The 19,807-nt window shown below is 35.7% G+C and overlaps 1 protein-coding gene across 19 annotated transcripts in view; it reads left to right on the top strand.

Moving 5' to 3' along the window:
• Positions 1–19,807, top strand: part of SYNE1 (spectrin repeat containing nuclear envelope protein 1) — a 306,116-nt gene that overhangs the window by 56,449 nt on the left and 229,860 nt on the right. For 16 of the 19 annotated variants that reach the window (XM_064649158.1, XM_064649165.1, XM_064649163.1 and 13 more), the window contains 8 exons: positions 264–325; positions 7,434–7,529; positions 9,331–9,414; positions 12,516–12,536; positions 12,814–12,906; positions 14,538–14,716; positions 16,242–16,438; positions 16,580–16,689. In XM_064649158.1, the coding sequence (XP_064505228.1) occupies positions 264–325; positions 7,434–7,529; positions 9,331–9,414; positions 12,516–12,536; positions 12,814–12,906; positions 14,538–14,716; positions 16,242–16,438; positions 16,580–16,689 (842 nt within the window). The remainder of the gene's footprint in view (positions 1–263; positions 326–7,433; positions 7,530–9,330; positions 9,415–12,515; positions 12,537–12,813; positions 12,907–14,537; positions 14,717–16,241; positions 16,439–16,579; positions 16,690–19,807) is intronic. The other 3 variants (XM_064649175.1, XM_064649174.1, XM_064649159.1) reach the window with 1 other exon arrangement.

The raw sequence follows: 19,807 nt of genomic DNA, 5'->3' as shown, positions 1-19,807 counted from the left end.
AAATATAGAATGGACTTAGAAGTCAAATTTGTTTTGGCATTCCAATTTGAAATCATGTCTAACTGATCATTGGCTTTTTAAGACTTGAACTTTGACATGAAACTCTTCAAATAATCAAGTATCAGAGCATTATTGTAATAATATGAAGTATTTGTTACAGGCAAAATTCACTGTCTCAAGAATATATAGTGGGAATATTATGCTTCAGTAAATCTGAAAGTATCCAGTGGTGTCTAATCAAACTGATTTCCTTTTATTTTCAGATGAGCAAGAGTCAGTCCAGAAAAGGACTTTCACGAAATGGATCAATACTCATCTGGCTAAGGTAATGCTTTCGAATTTATTTTTTTAATAATCAAACCTTTTTATCTATGCCTGTAGTGGCCCTGGAGTATAGAATATGTCAGATTTGTGTGAGCAATATTTCATAAACTTAAAAAGGAACCCCCATCATCTGTACAAGATTGAGGATGAATCTCAGCATGATAGTTATCAATTAGTCATGTTTTTTGAAAGTGTGGAAATATGTTTTCTGAGTCAGTCACAGCTGTAGGAAGTACTGGTGGGTCTGTGAAGTGGCCAGGACTTCCCTTGCACTCATATTCTGGCTTGTAACCCAAAAATTCAATATTTAGGCTATTCAATTTTTGTAAAATGTTCTTTTAGTTTTGATTGCTTCAAAAGAAACTGGAAATCTGTAACATCTCCATTGTCTGGAAGCATTTGAAATGTGATAAGGAAAAATCCTGGAAGGAGACCCACTTTTAGGCAGTATTGACTGCATCCTGCTCTCATCTTTGACCCAATAAAATATGGAGCATCTCTGTGTATGGTGTCTAGCAAGGAACACTGTGAAGTGCTGGGCTCACACTTACAGCAGAGAACATCCTGCACTACTGTCAGGTAGAGGAGCTGCAAGTGAAGGAGTACAGCTGAGCCTGGGGAAAGGTGATTTGAATTTTGTCTTTGTTTTTCTCCATTGATCAAGTGTGCTGAATTTGACTCAGTATATACATTTAAAATTAATAGTAATTTCATTTCAAGTTGGCTCTCTATTTCTTGGCTACTCTTAGAAAAGTTTGTGTTTCTTTCATTGCGATTTTTGACAATCTAGTAAAATTATTAATGGAAAAAGTAATAGGAGGAAATAAGAAAAAACTAAAAACTATAGTTAAAGTGTCTGTAACTCAACACCATGCTATCTGGAGAAATGTTCCATCATGAATGAATTTGAATATTTTCGAAAAAAAGTAGTGCATGAAACCTCAAAACCAGGAGAAATCAATATTTTCTAATAAAAGATTGATGGGGTTTACTGTAACAATTTGAAAGACAGATTTAGAGACAGCAAAGGAAAGGAAACTCTACTAAGGTAGAGTTGTCATCCTTACACTGTGTTGGTTGAGTAGAGCAAAGGAGGATTTAAAAAGGAGAAAGGATTTAAGAGGGAGATTTAAAAGGTTTTTGATGTTGTGAAGAGTAATGATTTGAAAGAAATGGAAATGCAAAACTGATTTGATTGTGTTAGGTACAACCAACGACAATTCATAGCTTGGGAATATAAAGCAGGGTGTGATTCTTTGTCAGGGTTTGCCATGAGTAAAAGATTCTTCCCTGCTTATCTTTAAAATCTTAATGTATGTTTTTGTTCTAAAAAGTCATGCTCTAATTGAAACAGAAACTAATTCAATAACCAAGTGTATCAAGTAGATTAAAACTATTTTTTTTGAGCTATTTAACTATAAAGTTAAGAATGGGTTTGAGAATATGGATACAAATAAATAAGAATGAGCAAAAATGCAATAAGACTACCAGTGAAATTTCTTCACTGAAAGGGTTGTCAAGCACTGGAACTGGCTGACTATGGAAGTGGTTGAGTCACCATCCCTGGAGGTATTTAAAAGACATGTAGATGTGGCCCTTGGGGAGTTGGTTCAGTGGTGGACATGGCAGTGTTATGTTAATGGTTGGACTTAATTTTAAAGCTATTTTCCAACCTATGTGGTTTTATGATTCTATGAATTGAATTTTATGAAAGGCAATAGGAGGAAGGTATGAATTTTTTATTCTCTTTTGCTCTTAGAATAGAATGCTACCTTTTTAAAATTCCTATTTCAAAGGTATATTTTTTACACAATCAGAAGACAGGTAAAGGACTTGGCATAAGCTAGTTACAGGACAACTTAAAGAAAGATGGAAATAAAACAGCCTTAGTGCAAGCTATGCCCTCACCCATAGGGGATGAGCACAGAGGAAAGAGCTGCAAGTATGATAACTAGCAGGTAGCGTAGTGCAGGTTTATTTTGGGTGAGCTGTTAGCACTAGGCTGCATCTGCCCCTCTGCTGTCTGTCTCCCTAACCCCAACTGTATCTGTTCTGTGATTCTGAGTACTAATCTGGTGAGAGTCATCGATTGGAAATCATCTCTCTTCTCTGCCAGCCACTTGCAGAATTCGGGACACAATCTATGAAATGAATGTGTTCTATCTTCTGGCCATCCTCTTTAATTTTTGTGCATCTATGCAGTTCTACTAATGATAAATGAGATATGCATGTGTAACAGGACGAGAAGTTTTCTAATTGCATATTATTTATTCATATTTCTCTACGGTTGTAGAACTGTCCTCCCTCCTCTCAGTCTCAGCCTTCAAAGCATAGATGTAATTTGAGTACGCTTCTGATTATATTTTAAAGCATCTTTTCAAAGTCTGAGTTTAAAATACAAAACAAATTCACGCCAAATATTTCAAAAGGAGACGTAACATGCATTCAAACCAGCAGTTACTTAAATATTTTTTGTTTCATTACCTATGCCAATTTTTTAGGTAGTGTATTAGATGAGTAAAGAAGATGAAAAACATGTCACTTTCTGAAACAGCAGAAGCATGTGCCTTTTATTGTCTTTTTCATCTTTGGTGAAAGTTTGGGGGAACAGTAGTTTCAAAGCTTTGGAACACAGATTGTAAATTGGTTTAACCCAATCAAATAACATTTTGTTCCCAGGTGTAGGGATAACTTAAGTGTTTGTACTCACCAAAGTATTGTTGTAAAGTCACTAAACAGAGTGAACAGCAATACTTACTGAAAGAAATTACTATTAATTTTGTGTGTGTTCATTGAGGGGATGCACACATAAACAAAAGCAGAGGATGGATATAAAATAAAAATAAGAATGGGTGAACATTTTTTGGTTATACTTAGGCAATGTTTATATAATACTGAATTAAACCTGAGAGCTAAAACTTACATTAAGGCATTTAAATTTGCAAAATTATATCTTTTATAGAAAAGAAAGGAGGGAAAAAGAAATGGGTATATCAAGACTTATGGCTCTCACACATAGTGCTGTGAATTGTGTTAGTTTGTTCTTACAATGTAACTTGGTCTTGCAAGAACCTCATCAGTTTTCATAAATTAACTAAGTGATGCTAATCCTTTTTGCTCTTTTGAAACATGAAAACAGAGGCTCCCAGTATCTGAGTCACTGACACAGAAAAGAAAATAAGCTGATGTCCATCTTGACTGCATGATGAGTAAAATTTGACTGGTAGTTTTTCTGCTTCAACAGTTACTATGTGTTTTCAACTAGTTTTGCATGTAACCTCTAATGTTAAACAGTGAATGCTAAATTTATTTGTGTGATGAAATTAATCATGTAAAACTTAGAGACCAAGTCTCTCTAACTTAGTAATAAAAATAGTCACTAACAGCAAGGAGTATGAAAACCTATATGCTTACGGATTTAGGAATTAAATTGTGGTGGAGAAGTGGGCCAGCTATTACAGAGTAATGGAAATTTCATGTTTTCCATGCTGTTCTCACATGTATTTCCCTACAGAGACAAATTCAGTAGTTACATAGATTTGTTCCTGTCTGAGCATGTGGATAGGTTTTCATACATTTCTTCAGCGGTTTTTGAATCATTATTTGAAAATTAATATAGCAAAAATAATTTTCAATGTTTACATTGGCATTCATTATGATGTTGATACTGCTATTTGTGTAGTAGAATTTATTCATTAGAGAAGTTAGGTACAGGGTGTAAGGAAAAGATTCCTGTAGCAAAGATGCAAATGAGAAAATAAATTCAAGAAAAAGTGTTGGAATAAAAGAGAGAAGCTTAGGAAACGTATGTTGGTTCAATATGTGAAGTTTGGATTTTACAAAACTTTTATTACTGTGTCAGAGGATGAATTTCTAGAGATTTCAGGTCTATTACAAATCTCTTTTTTTGAGGCTTGTCAGTTAAATATTTTTTATATGTACTAATGCTCAGTCCTTTAAGTCATTCAGAGTATTTCCTGAAGACTGCAGCAAATTAGACAAGTTGTAACAGCAAGAAGTTTAAGCAAAACATTTCCTCCTCAGTTCTCATTTATGATCAGTTTTAAATACAGTTACTTAAATAAATATTTAATATGGTGAAAACCAGGTTCAATAACCTTTAAGATTCATTCTCAATTAATTCATCTTCCTCCTACAGATCACATGAATTTACTGGTACTGAGTGCCTCCCTCTTTGTGACATGCCTGTTCCTAAGTATCATTGCACACTACTGGGATTGCATATGCTGCAATAAATGAGTGTTTAATAGAATTTGTGCAGTGCAGTATGTAACAGATCATTACTCTTATTTTGCTATTTTGCTTTCTTGACGAAACTTGCAAAAAACCAAAATCAAATACTGAGGCAACTGAAATCATAGTGTGGACCTGAGAAGTTGTAAACTTAATGTCTGACTGTTCACTGAAGTATATTCTGAGTTATGCTGAAGAATTTTGTTCAAGAATTTTATAATTGACAACTTTTCTTTAGTATTACAGGATTTTGAAAGGTTACTTCATATACTTTTTAAATGTTCTTTTTTCCTAGTTGAAAAATGACTTAATTAAATTCTTTGCAGAGGCTTTCCAACATTCAAAATTCAATGTATTAGGATCATATCAGTTGATGGCACTTCTAGGGCTATACGTTTACGTGCAAAAAGCCAAAATCTGGAGTACATTTTAAAATTACAATTTTTTGCTATTTTTAATTTTTTTTTTAAATTACAAAATTACAAAATTTTAAGTTAGTTTTCGTTCCCTGCTTTTACATATTTACAGTTAGTATTTTGGCAGTGCATTAAGGCAACTAAAAAGTATTCAATAGATGCTAACTGTATACAGTTTAAAAAAAACCCTTCAAAACCTTTCTTTTCTGGAGGCTAATAAATAAGCAGTGTACAGCTTCATTTTCTCCTTTCACTTCATTTGACATTTATGGATTCAAGCAGTAGGTATTTCCCCATTTCAGCAGAAGATAATGTATTGATCTCAGTGGAGGATCTGCTAGAAAAACAGTTAAGTACCTTAAGCCTGTGTAATCGTACATATACAATAAATAACTTGTATGAACTTCTCAGTATCAGCTAGTGTATGTATATCTTTCTGAATTGTATCAGCATGGGAAGTAAGATTGGTATCTATACTTATGTAAAAGAGGAATCTGTTCTTTTATATATGCCACTGAAAATATAACTCATTCCATACTTCTGAGAGTGACTGGAATCATAATAATAAGGTAAATTCTATGCTATGTGCCTCGAGTATTAAAAAATCCAAACAAGTGATTTATGAAACACAATGAGCATCTTATCTCCTTGTAATTTGGTGTTAACATATTCAGGGCAGTAAAAAACATTATTATATAAAGTGTGTTATGGAGAATGTTTTTGACAATCTGTATAAATAACTAATTTTCCCTCTTAGAGGAGTTTCATAGAAGAGATCTTGTGGCACAGGTGTTGTATCTACTTTCTGTTCCTGTTTTATTGGCTGTAAGGTATATGGTGTGTGCTGCTAAAACAGTGGCAGTGCTTGTAATTATGCAACCTTCCAGCAACAAAAAGTGCCCCCCACTACTGAGGCAGTTAGATAGGTGGTGAGATTTTTTTTTTAGGGTTTCACATCTTGTTGAATTAGGGTGGCAGCTGCAATAATCCTCTTGTCTTTATGGCTAAATTATTTTAGCACATAATTCTTCAGTGTTTTGTCATGTGGTAATACTGATAAAACCAAAGCTGCTCCAAACTTCAAATGGGAAATGATAACATAGAAGGTGAGGAAAATTAATTGCATTTATGTCAACTACCTGTGATTCAAGACTGGAAGAAATTAATCTTCAGTGACCTGTTTGCTCCACTGATTTCTTTAGTGCTATATTAAGGAAGAACATGATTACTATCTATTGCATTGCTAGGAATTAAAAAAGAACTATGACTAAATATACCCTTGTAATGAGTTGTAGTGCTGCTTTTTTTTATATACACAATTAAGACAGGACATTTTGATTTTGGGAGCTAGAAACCTTTACTTTCTCCTGATTTATTATAGCATTTTTAGCTTTTCAAGGGCGGTGTTTCATTTGTTAGGGTCATCTTTTCAAATCTCTGTTTCTACACAAGTCATTGGTAAGTTGCTGTACAAGCACCCTTTTTAACAAGTATCCCAAAAGCAAATTATTAAATCTAAAGTAGTTTCAAGAATTTTTTAGTCTCATTGTCATTTTAGTGAATTAGCAGGTATTATTATTATTGTAATAATTATTATCCTTAAAAGGTATATGAATGCTCACAAGCTCGTGGAGGGAAGAGCTATATGTCAGTTGGAGCAAGTTTAAACTTTTTATTTCTAAGAGACATTTTGTGATCATTAAAGTACTGACCAGCTGAGAGCAGTAGTTCCACAAACTGAGATGCATTTAAAAATACAGAGCTTTATGATGTGACCTTGCTATTTAAAATTTCTAAAAGATCATCTATTTACATATTTTTCAGTATCATCATTGTTGTGCTTGCAAATGTAAGGCATATGCTGAGCAATTTGTCTTGAGTAGGAGCTGACACGGTGCTAACAGCACCAGAAGCCTGCAAGGCCTGGAGGAGAGGAAATACAGCAACTCAGTGTAACAACTGTCAGCTGTGAGAAAGTAGCAGCACTGCTCAACCAGCTACGCTGCTCTAGGGATCTTTCCTTCTTACAGCTCCTCGTATTCCTCGGACTGAGAGAGTGAAATTTCTGTGACATACTTAACACTAGGGAAAATATGCTGATAGATTGAAATGTGACTGTAATAGATCTGTAAGTTTTGTGTTATTCTATAGACTCAGAGGCAGTTGGTGTGTTTCTTTGCTTGTTTCAGGGAGAAGGAGGTTTTTTCCATTGTATCATCAGTGGCAGAAAGCATCTAGTGTTACAGTCCTGTGCCAGAAATGTGAAGTAGTTAAACAATGTGGTGGCAAAGCAATGGTTAAAGGAGACGTTGGTGTTAAACATTATAAAACACAAAGAAGGGGACCAGCCACTCTCTTTGTGGTTCTGTTTGAAGGGAAAAGAGTTAGGATGTAATACTGGTGAGCCTTTATAATATCTGAAGTCTTCTCCCTTTCCAGCGCAATCCTCCCATGCTGGTGAATGATCTGTTTGAAGACATCAAAGATGGGGTAATGCTAATTGCCCTTTTGGAGGTTCTTTCAGGGCAGAAGTTGGTAAGAACTTCCTTCCTTCTAAATATACAAGATAGTTGCATATCTTCTCTAGGATATAATTTTCTAATAAGCTTCTGTATTTGAATCATGTAAAAAACCGTATTGCTACATAGGGAAACAAGTTTTTTACAGAATAGGCTATCTGGCTACAAAAATATTATTACAGATTATTACAAGCATTCTTGATTGTATGCATTTTTTTATTAATTTTGTCATAGTAGTTCATAAAAATTGCATATTTGTATTAGTCTTTGCAGTTCATCTAGATGTTACTACAATCAAGGTCTAAACTGCAAGCTATTTCTATATATCTTGAAAAAATGACAGTCTTTTCCTGTTAAATTTACAGCTTTATCTCAGAAAAAAAAATACTAGCCCCTCACATTTCATGGGGGCTTATATCCATTTGCCTTGACAGCTGCTTTGCTAATGTAAAGAACCTTAAATGATGCCAAATGACTTTTTGACAGCCAAGTTTTGTACAGAGGGGGGACAGTGTGTACGTGGCAAATAGGCTATCTCTCGGGAGCCAGGATAGTTTTCTCCATAGGAGAAAAACAAAAGGATTTTAGGCCACTTTCCCACACCAGCTTGCAGATCAGATGACAGCATCTGAAGGAGCAGTGCAACAGTCATCCAGCTTGCTCCAGGTGTTGCCAGTTTCCTTACATGCAGGCAATTTGCAAGTGCCCTCTTTTTCGTGTTTCACTTCCGTTTTGATTGCAGGTGAAACCCCAGATTAGGTAGTAAGTCAAACTACAAAAACGATTTTACTTTAAGATGGGAAAAAACTGTACTGTCAAAGGGTTTCTATTCTGTTGAAATATACTCATTTCTGTTTCTGTTAGTCTAATATAGAAAGCCTCCCTCTTGTGGCAAATCAGAAGTAGTAAAATAGGAAAGGAATTTCAACGATGGCACATGTTACAATGAAATTCATTGGATTGTATCCTGCCTATATTAATTAGGGTAAGATGAGAGATATTCCAGAACTGGAACAGTGTCTGGTGAATTTAAAGGTTGTATATACCAGCATATGACATCCTGTAGTAACTGCAAGAGTAATTTCAGAATCTATAGCAGGCCCATGTTAAACCCATTTGTAACATCATGAACAGGAATTTAAATCATAATAGTTTTGTATTTGCATTACAATATAAGATTCACTGGGGAATTTAATTCCACTGTAGCGTATTAGAAGCCTAGGATATGTTCTGTCTTTTTTTAGCCTACTTGTCTGAAGCAAAATTCATTTTTCAGTGGGAATTTGTGATAGCTGGTGTTTTAATTGCCATTAAGGTATTAGAGAGATGGGATGAAAATTCATAGGTAAAATATCTTCACTGCAGAATGATTTTTTAAAATAACAATCATTTTGACTTATACTTTGCAGGCAAAAATATTTCACTGAGGGAATTTTACCTTCTCTCAAATACACACACATATATATATATATAGGTATGTACATGCATATAAAAATAGTAGTAGCTTATTTTATATAAGAAAAACAGTTCTCTGATTTGATGATGTTTATGGACTGAAGCCAACAGCTTGCATCCTGAGGTTATTAAGACATACATAACTTTTTTATAATGGAAGTATCATGTTTATGTCCCCTATATGTGTCAGTCCTCCCTGTTGGTATATGCAGATATACAGTTTGACAATTTGACTGTTCCAAGGGGCATTTTTACATGTAAATCAGACTATGGTAGGTACTTAGGCATTGATGATAACCTGGAACTTCATTTTCAAATTGGCATAAAACTAATTGGAGTTTAATCTGTTCATTACCTTTAAGCCTTGTGAGCAGGGACGTCAGCTGAAGAGAATTCACTGGGTTGCCAACATTGGCACAGCTCTTAAGTTTCTAGAAGGAAGACGGGTAGGTATGGTAACACTTAGCCCTGATTTTCCTTTTTTTCCTTTGTTTCCTTAAAGGTATTATTTGTATGCACCCATCTGTTTTTTTTCTCCAAAATTTGAGCTATGTATGAAGCCTTCAGTTTCTGCAGTGCCTAAAATCCGCAGATCCAAAATTATAAGATCCAGCTCTAACATGTAACAATGTATAGGATGAAACTTGTGGGTTTTTTTTTAATTAATTAATAATGAATCATCTTGGATGGTCTTTTTTTTTTTTTTTTAAGTGATCTCCAGCTCCTCATGTTTTCTACTTCCCTCTTGCTGTTCTCAGCAAAGAATGAACTTTATTTCAGGAGAGACATTCATTTATAATTAAAAGAGTAGATTTCTGGACTTCACTAGGTTTGACATGCAAAAATCTGAAATGATAGATATGAAAATTTAGGACAGTATGACCCCCTAGTAGCTTGGCAGGTCTTCAGACTAAGTCCTGGATTTATTCTGTTGCAGCCAGTGCTGTGGCTGTGGAAAAGAAACAAAGTATTTTATAAACTTAGCAAAAGACAGAAAACCTAAAAATTCAGTGTGATCTAGGTATGAATATCAAATAAAAGCAGTCTACTTATGCCTTTTTTCCCTGACTTTTCTCTCTCTATTGTAACAACTTGCATCTGGATTTTGTAAATAGATTATAGGTATTTTGCTCCTCTAATTTCTGCATTTCAGTTCAATTTTTCTCAATGCAGATATCACACCTGATGAATTTTATGGCTCCACAGTGCGGTACACTGGCAGTTGTTGGGTTTTCGCTGTCTTTCCCTCTCTTTAACTCACTGACATCTTGAGCTAATTACATTTATGTTATGAGGGAAACAATCTTGGCAGATGTAGAAAGAAATCTAGAAGAGAACTTTTTAAAATTGAAAAATGTATAACCAAAGCAAAGGCGAGAATATTCCTGAACCAAAATTCAGCTTTAGCTCACCGTTTCACTGTTTCAAGAAGTATAGCCTGTTGATACAAACCATATCATATGCAGACCAATAGAGGAAGCTTAGATACAGAGATAACTGTTTCGTCTTGAGACCCGTATAACCTAAGGCAAGGCTGAGGTAAAGAGCAAAACACCCATACTTCCCTATTTACATGTCTCAACATGTTCGGTGACACACAGTTTAGTGACCCAAACTTTGAATGACCCATCTTAGATCCCAGAAATAACAGTGTTGCAACTAGGAAACTGACTCTCCCAAAAATCAAGGTAGATTGCCAGAAATGGAACACTGTGTTTTTGCTTCTGATATCTGAGTATTTTTGCCTGGACTTGTCTGAGTTACTTTTGTAGGTACATTGTATTAAGATGCCATATATTCTTCTAGAGGCAGTTGGAAATATGCAGGACGTCAGATATATCAGTGTAGTCCATAGCAGGTGGTCCATAGGTTGAATCCAGTCTGAAGGATTTATCTATCCAGCCAGTCTGTCACCCTTTTCCTCCCAGAGGAGGTGGGGATGCTTTTCAGACAACAAATGCCTCTTTAGAAACTGAATGCAGTCCCTGGACTGTACTCAAAGGTGAACAAATGCATATATGAGTGGCTGTGCACAGAGCTTTGGGAAGTGCCAGTAGGGTCTCCTTCCTCCATGGGCTTCCCCATAAATAAACTTTAAACTTTTTACACATTTAATCAACTTCCTATTTTCATTGTCAAAACAGCATTCTGCAAATACTCCTGTTATACTACAAACTGCAGCTCACAATTAACAGATATTATTCTGAGCCAAATTGGGTTTTTTGTCATTCTGAAAAGTTTATTTTTAATTTTGGATCCATTTTGATGGCATATAAGATAAAGGTAACACAATAACTAGAATAGATAGGCTATGCTTCTATGAACAGTAGCCTAATCAGAAGCTTTACCTGAGTCCCTGTAAATCTTTTGAACTGTAGTACATATTAAGAACCCTCACTTTCCAGAAAAAGAGAAGCTTTTGTTGGAATTGGTTCAGCTGAGACAATGAGGTATATTTTTCTTTAGGTAGATAATAGAAGATTTTTCTTACTGACTGGTAGAGAAACAAGTAGTGCTAATTTTCCTAGAGTTTTGTCCGATTTCTTGATGGAGGGGATTGGAAACCTGTGGGGATTTCTCCTCTGCCTCTTCCTAAGCAACCTGTGGAGATTTAATTCTGAAAAAAACTTTACAGCTCTGGACAACAATTTTTTTGTTTGCTCTTGACATTGTCTAGTGGTTTCCAGCTATTGGTTCAGAGAATTACAGTCTTTCCTCTGCTTTGGAGAGACAAATGAGGTCACCTAAAGCCATTGTCTGTCTTTTGCTTGGACTATTCTCCAAGTTTTTTCCATAACCTTTGTCCATGAGCAAGCTTGTAGTGCATGAACACTTTAGCAGTCATTCATATTTTTATCATGATTGATGGCTGACTCTTGGTTTTGCTGAGGAAATAACTACTAACCTATTTGCTAATTTTCCAGTACTATCTGTTTTATTCGTATTTCCTTGAGCGTTATCTATCTGTTAATTTCTCTTATATTCTTTATTCCCTCCTTTCCTACCTTTTATCTTATGAGCTTATTTTAGAGTGATATTTTATTTGGACTACAGATTAGCATTTGAGAGTTAAGAGTCGTGGAATCTGTTCCCATTTCTGTTGAAAAACTTAATTTGACCTTGGACAACTACTGCTTTCCCACTCTATTTTTAGAAGAGCTATAGTTAGGTTTGTCTTGCAAGGGAGCCTTAATCAGTGGTTGTGATGTCCTTTACAATAAAAGGTTCTCTGCTGGAGAACAGTGGCATTGTTTTTTCTGTTTTCTTTCTTTTATGCATTCCCCCTCCTTTTCTTTTTTAAATTTTTAGTCTTAAACTCACTTTTCTTTTTTCATTCCAAATGTATTAGAACTATATCAAGAAACCCCTGCTTAATTTAAAATCTGTTACGGAGTATATAATTTGCTCTCCTGATTAAATGTATTGGAAAATGCGGCAAAAAATGTGCTTTCTTCACATGATAAAATTAGATCAATGCATTTGTGTAATACGTAATAATTAAAAATTTATTTCCAAATCGTATTTTTCCCTTTGCTTTTCATGCTAGTCCATATACAGAGGATCTCCGGTTTGTACAATGTTTCTATCTAATTTTTATTGTTCTTTCCGCTTGATATTAAATATGTTTTCTACAAGTAATAGCGTGCAATGGTCTTAAAAATCTTTCATTGCCTATAGCTATGCTTGTCTGAAAAGTGAAATTGCATCATTCAATGATTGTGGTTTTTAATGAAGAAACTTTTTGATTGCAGAAATGTATTTAAGATATAAAACCTATTTGAAAGGCATTTCATAATTGTTATTCTTTTTGTGTGGTAATAACACATGTTTTCTTTCCTATATAGATTAAGCTTGTCAACATAAACTCAACTGATATCGCTGATGGCAGACCTTCTATTGTGCTTGGCTTGGTGTGGACCATAATTTTATATTTTCAGGTACTACGTTTCTTATACTTCAGTGTAGCTTGCTCAAATAATGGTTCAGATCATCACTTCATAGGAACTAGTGTAGTTCCAGTCTTTCACCATAGCTAAGTCACTTCATAATTAGCTGAGGATCTGCTCCTGAAAAAAGCAACAGTTGATAGTCAGAGTGTTTCACATTGAGTAAAATCAGATACTTGTCTTTAGAGTAGATTGGTCTTTGCCTAGAATGGAGTTCCTTCATCACTGAAACATATTCTTCTACTTTCTCTAAAGAATACAACAGAGCAAAAGAGGAAAAGAACAGAATTGTAGATTGTTGTTACAAGTATCTTTAGCAACCTCAGTGGTGACTGTGCTGTATGTCTAATTCCAGTGCACTTGGTGTCAGACAGTAATTATTGTCAAACTATACATGTAAAAATGGTGATTTCACTGGGAGATGCAGGTATTTGCAAGGATAAAATTTAGCTGCAAATGATGTAGATTGAGAGAGGGTTGCGTTTGTAGAGGAGAAATCATTTGCATTCTGTTGAAGCTAGGTGGGAGGGAAAACTGGCTTCCTAAATCCTGTGCATATGGGTTAACAAAGTGAGTCACTGCTCAACACTTAAAAAACCAACTAATTTTGTTGCTCTTCTTCTTGGAGTGCTTTGGCTCCCTTGTGATGTAACTTCCATGTCTCAGTCATGCTGTTCTCCTTAGCACCAACCACTGTGATGCCTTAATAGCTTAGATCTTAGAATAAAAGTTAGTCAGAATGATACTAACATTTTAATTTGTGGCTCTTTCAGATGAACAGAGAATAGTATGCTTCTCAGACTTATTGAAACTCTAGTTCTCTGAATCAGTTTTATTTGGGTCATTTTCTGAGCTTTTCTTTAATTGTCACGGGCAGATACATCATTTTAACATGAATGAAAGCAGAAATGCATCAGAGCTGTGGTTCTCATTGTGGCAGACTCATTCTGGGATGTGACTTTTGATTTTAGGTAGACAACATAGAAAATCTTGCAGCATCCTCTGGATATAGCTTTGTTATTTTAAAGAACTAAGTTAGTTGTTAGTTAAGTTAATGTTCTTAAAAGAGTTAATGATTTTCATTTGATGAAAGACATAACTGTCTTACACACTCGACAAGCACTATGAAAACACTTGCCTGCAGTTGCAGTACATTCACTATTTCTTGACAAGGTGCCTCTAAGAAAAACCCCAATTGAATTCATGCCAAAACAGTACAATAGTAAGTAATGAACTGTGCAGATGAGATCACTGAGGTCATTGCCATTCTTTAATTGAATGAGCTTCCTTGGAAATTAGTGGATTGTTTTATAATTTGAATTCAAGCTAAATGTAAGTCATTGTCTCCTATTTTGATGGTCATTTGTCATAATAGATAACATGACACACTTGCATATTGTTCTAGCTGTAGGGTGTCAAGTCAGTAATTGCTAAATGCCTTCTACTTCTGAATATAAGACCATCACCTGGGCACATACATTAGCAGTTTCGAAGCTCCTTTGATGTACAGCATGTTACTCATAGCTTCGGCCCAGCTTTGTTTTGACAGTTGTATTAGGAAATTGTTAAAGAAACGGGTGTGAATTAACTACAAAGAGTCCATTAACATTTTTTCCCTACAGATCGAAGAGCTTACCAGCAATCTCCCACAGCTGCAGTCGTTGTCTAGCAGCGCTTCTTCTGTGGAAAGTGTTGTCAGTTCAGAAACTGCAAGTCCCCCAAGCAAACGGAAGGTGGTAACCAAGGTCCAAGGAAGTGCCAGGAAGGCTTTATTAAAATGGTTACAGTACACAGCAGCAAAGTAAGTAACTTACAAATTAACTTATTTTATATCTTAAGTGCAAACTTTTTTCTCAGATTCTAAGCTCTCTCAGTCAGGGATCCTCCTTTTGCTCTGTAGTTATATAGTACCTTCCTATATATATATATATATATTTATATAGCACCTCACCATATTCTTTTAGACAACTGAGGCTGCTAAATGTTGCCACCATACAAGAATTAAGGAATAAGTAATGATTTCCATTAATTTTACAAGCAATCGTATTTTATAGTTTCTGACTAAAGAATGGGATTATCTCTGACAGAATGAGGAACTGAAGGGGAATGAGATGCCTGAATGACAATGTATTAGTCCTGATGCCAAAACACTCGATGTGACACTGCCAGTCCCACACTGACTTAGCATTCCTCAGTGAGAGCTTGTAGCACTAAATTCTGACACTTGCTGTTGAAAGGCAAGTGGTGAAAATTATCTCCTTCTGCAGTTTTTTGATACAAGGGACATAATATTACAAAAATTGCCCTGAATTGTCATTCTTTTTAATCCAAGTTATTTTTCAGTTATTTCTTGCTATCTCTTGTTAATTTGAGAATCTTCTAATTTATGTGGTAAGATTATCCCACATTTTTTTCTGCTGTCTGCTGCAATTTCCAGTTGTTAAGAAACAAAATGCAAATAGATTCATAAATGAAACTGTCAACTTTATTGGGAAGAGTAGATAAAATGTGTTGAAAGAATCCTAGTGGAAGAATGGTACACTTTGCCTAGTCCTGCTTCACATAGTAATTTGCAAGGGCTAGCTCCTTAAAGTCTCCTTAAAGTCAGTGAAAGCATTTCACTGATCCCAGTGAGCTTTGAATGAAACCTTCACTTCGTTACTGTTGCTGTGAACCTCCCAATGGCAAGAATATCTTAGTGCCTAAGTGTGTATATGAAATTATAGTATCATTCATGTTTTTGATATGAACATAAAGAAATTTGTGTTATATTTCCCACTAAACAACAGTGATGTCACTATTTATGCTTTCATTTAAAAAAAATAGCAGGTTAATGCAGGTTTGGTTTGGTTGGGGTTCTTTATGGGCTTTTTTGCGGGGGAGGGAGGGTTGTTTGTTTTTGGAGGGTTTTGGGGGGTTATGTACCTAATTGAACTGCAGTAGTTTTAATTCAATGAGATTTATAGGGAGTGAGAGAATAGTGAATGAAAGTGCGTACATCCACAGACTCCATGTGTGTCATACAAGAACTTTGAGAACCTTGGTGAACTTCATTTTTTCAAAATACCACTGACTTATTGCCACTACCAAGCCCACTGCGGACAAGTACAGCATGTATATGACAAATAACACTTGGATCTTAAGAGACAAAAATGAATTTATGTAGAGGATGGATGGAGCTGTAGTAGACCTGAATAGCATTACAGGAAAAACATATGGTTTAGGTTTAATGACGGGTAACCACTGGGTGGAGCATCACGTTTCCTCTCCTATTTCATCTAGTCCTGATGTTGTTGATAACTTCTTTTTTCTTTCATATTCTTTAGGCAGGTTGGAATTGAAATCAAAGATTTTGGACAAAGTTGGAGGAGTGGTGTTGCATTTCATTCTGTTATTCATGCTGTCCGCCCAGATTTAGTGGACATGGAGAAAGTGAAGGGAAGGTCAAATAGGGAAAACCTGGAAGAAGCCTTCGCACTTGCAGAAGCAGAACTAGGAATTCCAAGGCTCCTTGATCCAGAAGGTACCTAATGCATAGTTGAAAAAAGTTTGAACTACTTACATGGGTTCAGTCACATTTGCGAATTCACAGTGTTTAGAATTCAATTAGCACTTTGTGCCATTCAGCTAAAATTTTAATGTTCCCTGTTCTATGCTTGTCTAGATGTGGATGTTGAAAAGCCAGATGAAAAGTCTGTCATGACCTATGTAGCCCAGTTTTTGAAGTACTATCCCGATCCTCATCACACAGTGACTGATGTGCAGGAGAATGATGTAAGTTTCTATTTATCATGAAGGGGGGCTTTTGAGGTAATATAAATGCATTTTATAACTTTCTTATAGTTTATTATGTTTTCTTTTGATGAGCAGTTCAAGTGAAAAGCAAGTACAAAAAGAAAACTGGGAAAGATTAGCTCAAAATAAAGGCACCAGTGTTCCAGATGCTTACTAGTAGATGACGAAAATAAAATGGTGATCCTGCAGATATTTTTCTATTTTCAGGAATAGTAGTGCCAAAAAAGAACAAAAACATTTATTGTTGATAGTAGCAAACCAATGGATCCTAAAGTTCCTTGAGAAGTTTTCAAGCATAACACCAATGAGATTTCAATAATTTGTTACCTAAACCAATGTGTCATTTATGTTTCTGTCAGACAGCGTTTCTGAAAAAGAACAAGAATAGTCCAAGAAATTGCTTAGGTACAGTCTTTGGGCTTTCAGACTTGAGGGGTGTTTACAATTTTGACACATATTCCTTTCTGTTTACACCAACATTTGACTATTTGCTCTAAGGAATTGTTTACAATCATGTTATTTGCTTGGGATTTGTATATGTTCTAGTGCATTGGCTTTGCAGTGGTATGACTATACTCAGCAATGCCAAGTTATCATGACTCACTTCCTAGTCCTTATCATTTGCTTTCTTCATGACAAACACAGGAAACACTGCTGAGACAATCTGCTCAGCCCCAGCAAGAGAGAAAGAAGAAGCAATTTTTGTCTGTGTTTCTTTGCATTCCCTACAGAGAGAGAGAAGAGTTTTGAAAGGAGTGATTCTCCTTCCTTATGGCTATATGTGGCTAAGGTAGCTGTAGCTTTGCTGTTTAATTCTTGTGCCTGAGCACTGGAATTTTTCATTTTGCTGTCTGCAACATTGGTCTGAAGACATACGTGTGCCAGTGTCGCAGCATTCCACTGAGCAATGGGGCTGCTGAAGCAGACAGAGTGAGTACTGAAGCCTCATGCTGTGGCCTGTGGCAGGCTGAGGCAGTCTTGTCATCTCCATGCCGTGGCACACAGTGCAGTTTCTGTTTCAGTTTTGGCCAGGTCTGCTGCCTGTGCTGGCATTGGATTTTGAGGAACAACCTCACTACCTTATCCTGAACTTTATGTAGAGATGATGCAGAAGAATGCAGGACTCAGCCACTCTATGCTCTGCCTGCCTCTGGCTGTACCCACAGAGATGGTAGCCCAAGTTATGAAAGAGGAACTAATGAGTTTCATGCAGAATTCCAACTAAATTAGTAGGAAGCAAAACAACACAAGTCAATTTGACATGTGGACATGCTGATCTCAGAACCACTTCGTTTTCTTAGATATTGCTAAGGCATTCCACTAGCAATCCAGATAAATGTTGGTAAAACTGCTGATCTCTTGCATGTCACACTGTGGAAACCAGTAACTCTCAGATTCTGAGAAGAAAGTAAGAGTTTGACATTGCACTAAATTTTTAATGTCATCATTCTTTGTCATCTTCCTAGAGAAGGAACTGTAGTCCTTCTTACTGACCTGGAGTATCCATGTGCATCTTTACATTATTTGGTTTATTATTATTAGTTTTATTATTTAGGATAGGATTCATCCATCTTTAAAATCTGAAAACTAGGTATTTGCAGCATTCCACCTGTAGTCTTCAAGAGATAGACCCTTTCTGAGATGGCCTCTTTCTTAAGACAGTGTCCTAAATTATCTTCTGGAAGCTCGTATTGCAGAGCATTTCAACAGAGTTAAAAATGAGTCAGATTAATCCATTCCTTAGGTAATAATAGAATAAAATGTTGGCAGTTGATTAAAAAGAAATCCAGACATGCTTTTTGGTTTTGTGACCAGCATAATTCCCCTATTTTTAGCCTTTTTGTCTTCCTCCTGAAGTAGAGAGGAAATAAATAATGAAATATTTATCTCTCAATAGTAGAATCCAGGTACCTGGGAGAGATAACCTTACAAGATTCTTATCCCTTGAACTCTTGGGGTACTCTTAATTTCTTGTTTTCCAAAATTAAGGACTTCTAGGTTATATTCCACCTGACATGTGTTAAGTGCTTGCTGTAGAATGAGTTGGACAGTAGATGCTAGATACAACTGGTTTTATCTATCTGGCAGAAAGAACTGAAAGAGACTTTTTCAGTTGCAGATGCCTAAATTTAGTTAGAAGAATCCTGCTTCAGAGTGAAGTATGTCTGAGCGATTATTGACAGGGAGGAGGAGGGCAAGAGGAGATTTCTAACCCTCTTCTCCCACCCTCCAGCCAACTCAATTGCCACTGTGTTTCCTCAAGATGTGTTGTCCACCCAAATTCCTGTTCATCTTCCCTCCTGATTCAATGCTCAGTTTATAAAGAATTTGCATTGAAAGAATTGGAGTAATGATTGAAGCTTATCCCTTATTTGTGGTCAGAGAGAACAGTTATTTGCATGTGCATTTCCAGAATTAAAAGCTATCTAATATCTCATGCATGGACCAGCTATGAACATATGTGAACTTGTGTAGTCAACACATCTTAAAGAATCACAGTTACTCTAAGGTAAGTAACTATTTTTCCAGATAAAATAAATCATGTAGTGACAAGTAACCTGAAAATCAGGTCTAATATGAAAACTACTTCACTAGATATGATACAGGCACTTGAGCTTGCTAATAGTTTTGAGTACGTCTTGTATTCCTACATTTGTGGCTCTCATTGTTCTCTCTGGACTTTCTGCCTGCTTCGCTTTATTTTATTTTGCCTCTTTTTTTTTTTTCCCTGCTTCTCGTTTTCCCTGTTGTTTCTTATTGCTAGGAACTTCAAGCAATCTCAACTTTTGTCATTTCTTTTATGAAATTTAAGGTAAGGGTATATGCTCCAGAATAATTGCTTGAATTGGACCTCTCATGGTTGTTATATTTTTTCATCCTGCACTTGTATGACTTTAGATTTGGGGGTTTTTTATGTACGTTGGTTTGCTAGCCTTAAGTTAATCTTTCCAAAAAAGCAGATAGGTGACCATGATAAGTCTAAGTCTGCTTTCTTACATGAGCTGATCCTAGCAGCCTAATGCTTAACTTTGTGAATGACTTAACAGAAATATTATAGAAAAGCAATAACTTTCCTATAATAGAACTCAGACTGTGC

The sequence above is a fragment of the Pseudopipra pipra genome, chromosome 3, assembly GCF_036250125.1.
Source record: "Pseudopipra pipra isolate bDixPip1 chromosome 3, bDixPip1.hap1, whole genome shotgun sequence".
Classification (NCBI taxonomy): Eukaryota; Metazoa; Chordata; class Aves; order Passeriformes; family Pipridae; genus Pseudopipra; species Pseudopipra pipra.
This window is presented reverse-complemented; position numbering and strand designations above follow the sequence as displayed.